Source organism: Petaurus breviceps, unplaced genomic scaffold, assembly GCF_028583685.1.
Source record: "Petaurus breviceps papuanus isolate PSGF00001 unplaced genomic scaffold, PetGlider_PUasm1.0 90903, whole genome shotgun sequence".
Classification (NCBI taxonomy): domain Eukaryota; kingdom Metazoa; phylum Chordata; class Mammalia; order Diprotodontia; family Petauridae; genus Petaurus; species Petaurus breviceps.
The window spans coordinates 386809-388866 of record NW_027187376.1 but is presented as its reverse complement, the minus strand read 5'-3'; the positions used below and the strand labels follow the sequence as shown (position 1 = coordinate 388866).

Sequence of the window (2058 nt, the reverse complement as noted above, 5' to 3'; positions counted from 1 at the left end):
TTTGCAAACCTTACAATGCTATTTAAACACTAAATTCCATCCTCATTATTACTGTTATCTAGGGTCCTATAATTTGTAAATAAGGAGTTTGCACTAGATAATTTCCAAGGTCCCTACTAGTTTTAAATCTGACAGTCTTGGGGCTGCTGCCTGTGAGGATGGCACACAAAATATATTCAAAGAGATCCAGAAATCAAGGTCAAAACTTGGCATGTAATGAGTCTCCCACATCCCCTATTCTTGCTTCTTTCTGAGTGCCATTGAACCATACAGACTTCAGAAGGGTTATGGAAGACTGGAAGGAAATTTCCAGCTTTTTAATCTTTCCTTTCTCCTCTTCACCTTTTCTTCCCTCCCTGCCCAGATGAGTTTGATCCCAAACCAGTGTTTGAAAAGAAACACCTGGATTGGGAAGAGGATGTTCAGCTCTTTGCCATATTCCGGGACCGGAAGGTAAGAGAATCAGCAAGTCAAGATGAAAGATCCTGGAGGGGCTCCCAGAGAGAAGGCTAGCCAGAGGAGAGAGGCCAGGAACTAGGATTTTAAGAGCACTAACCCATTGTCAATCAGTCCATGAAAACATTTGATCCTCATTCCAAAAGTGGGTTTTTAAGTTGGGGGGGGGGGGAAGAGAGAGTAGAACCAGGAAAAAAGAGTTAGGATCAGCATCAGCCCAGGGCACAGAAGATAAGGAAGGGGAGAGCACAATTTTTCCTTTAAGGGAAGGGGACTGAAGGTGAACTTTGGAGACTGGTTACTTTGGCTCTGGATTTGAGTTTGGGTTCAAATTTAAGCTTTTACCACTTACTGAGTGACCTTTGGCAAATCATTTTATTTCTTATGAGGGTCTTTTCCTCTCTAAAATGAGGTTGTACCAAAAAATCCCCAGGTTCTAAAATCCTCTGTTCTTATGATCTCTGCCCAGGAAGAGCTCCAGGCCAGCCATACCACTTATATGCAGCATCACCCAGAGGCCCGGACTCTGATCTCTGACTTTTTACTCTTCCTGTTGCTCCGTCAGCCTTCTAATGTGGTAACCTTTGCTGCTGAGTATTTTGGCCCTTTTGCCCGGGGCTGGCGCCCACTACCCCCTTTCCGGTCCTCCAACCGGCCCAGCCCCTTCCGAAGCCATCGGAGTTTCCCTGTCCCACGCACTTTGCTAGAGGAGATGCCAGAGCAGCCATCAGAGGAGAAAACTGAAGAATCTTCCTCATAGCCAAGGAGAATCACGAGTCCTAAATAGCCTAGCATCCAGGGAGGTAGCTAGCTACCTCCAGGGAAAATACCCTGGGGCTTGAAGGACTGATGGAGCCCTGGGGACTGGGAACACAAGAAAGGGAAGTGGGGGCAGGGTACGACTTAGCTGACATTTTCTCTAATATCAGGCTTCACTAGGAAGCCCTAAGTAAGAATAAACAGGGGTCTCTTGGACTCTTCCTGACTTCTAACGATCTGTGACGAGTTTCTTGTATCTTTGGCATGGGAAGCCAGTGTGGCGTAGTGGAAAGAATACTGGTTTTGGTGTCAGAGGACCTAGGGTTTGAATCCTGATTCTATCACTTAATACCTCAGATAAGTCATTTCCCACTTTGAACCTCAATTTCCTCCCCTATAAAATGAAAACATTGAAGTAAATGATATCTAATGTCTCTTTCAGCTCTTAAGTCTTACAATCCTATGAACTCTCTGAGTCTCCCATCACATTAACATCATGGAGATCACCCAGAGATAGATGTAGCTGCTGGAAAGAGTTACTACCCCCTTAATGATTTGGCCTCTACCCCCTTAATGATGAGGCAAAGCACTAAGGAATCCAACCCAGAAGGAGAAAAGTGCACAGATTTAGTGAAACTTCCTTTAGGCTTGATGTCTGTTTCCCTTAAGCCCTGGGCTTGTATTTAGGTTTAGGGTTATGTGTATGTGATCACATCTGTGGATGTGATGGTCGCTATCACTTAATCTGACTAGGAATGCAAGGTTTGGGGTACTGAGAAAAGTGATTTCCCCTTAGTTATTATTTCTGAAATTTGGAACCGTCACCAGGGCAAATGTGAAACC

At 44.8% G+C, this 2058-nt stretch overlaps 1 protein-coding gene across 1 annotated transcript in view; it reads left to right on the top strand.

Annotated features, from left to right (window-relative positions):
* The window catches only part of CATIP (ciliogenesis associated TTC17 interacting protein), a 7484-nt gene extending 5426 nt beyond the window's left edge, over positions 1–2058 (top strand). The window contains exons 9-10 of the mRNA XM_069075098.1: positions 365–453; positions 926–2058. Coding sequence (XP_068931199.1) covers positions 365–453; positions 926–1216 — 380 coding nt within the window. The 3' untranslated portion in view covers positions 1217–2058. The remainder of the gene's footprint in view (positions 1–364; positions 454–925) is intronic.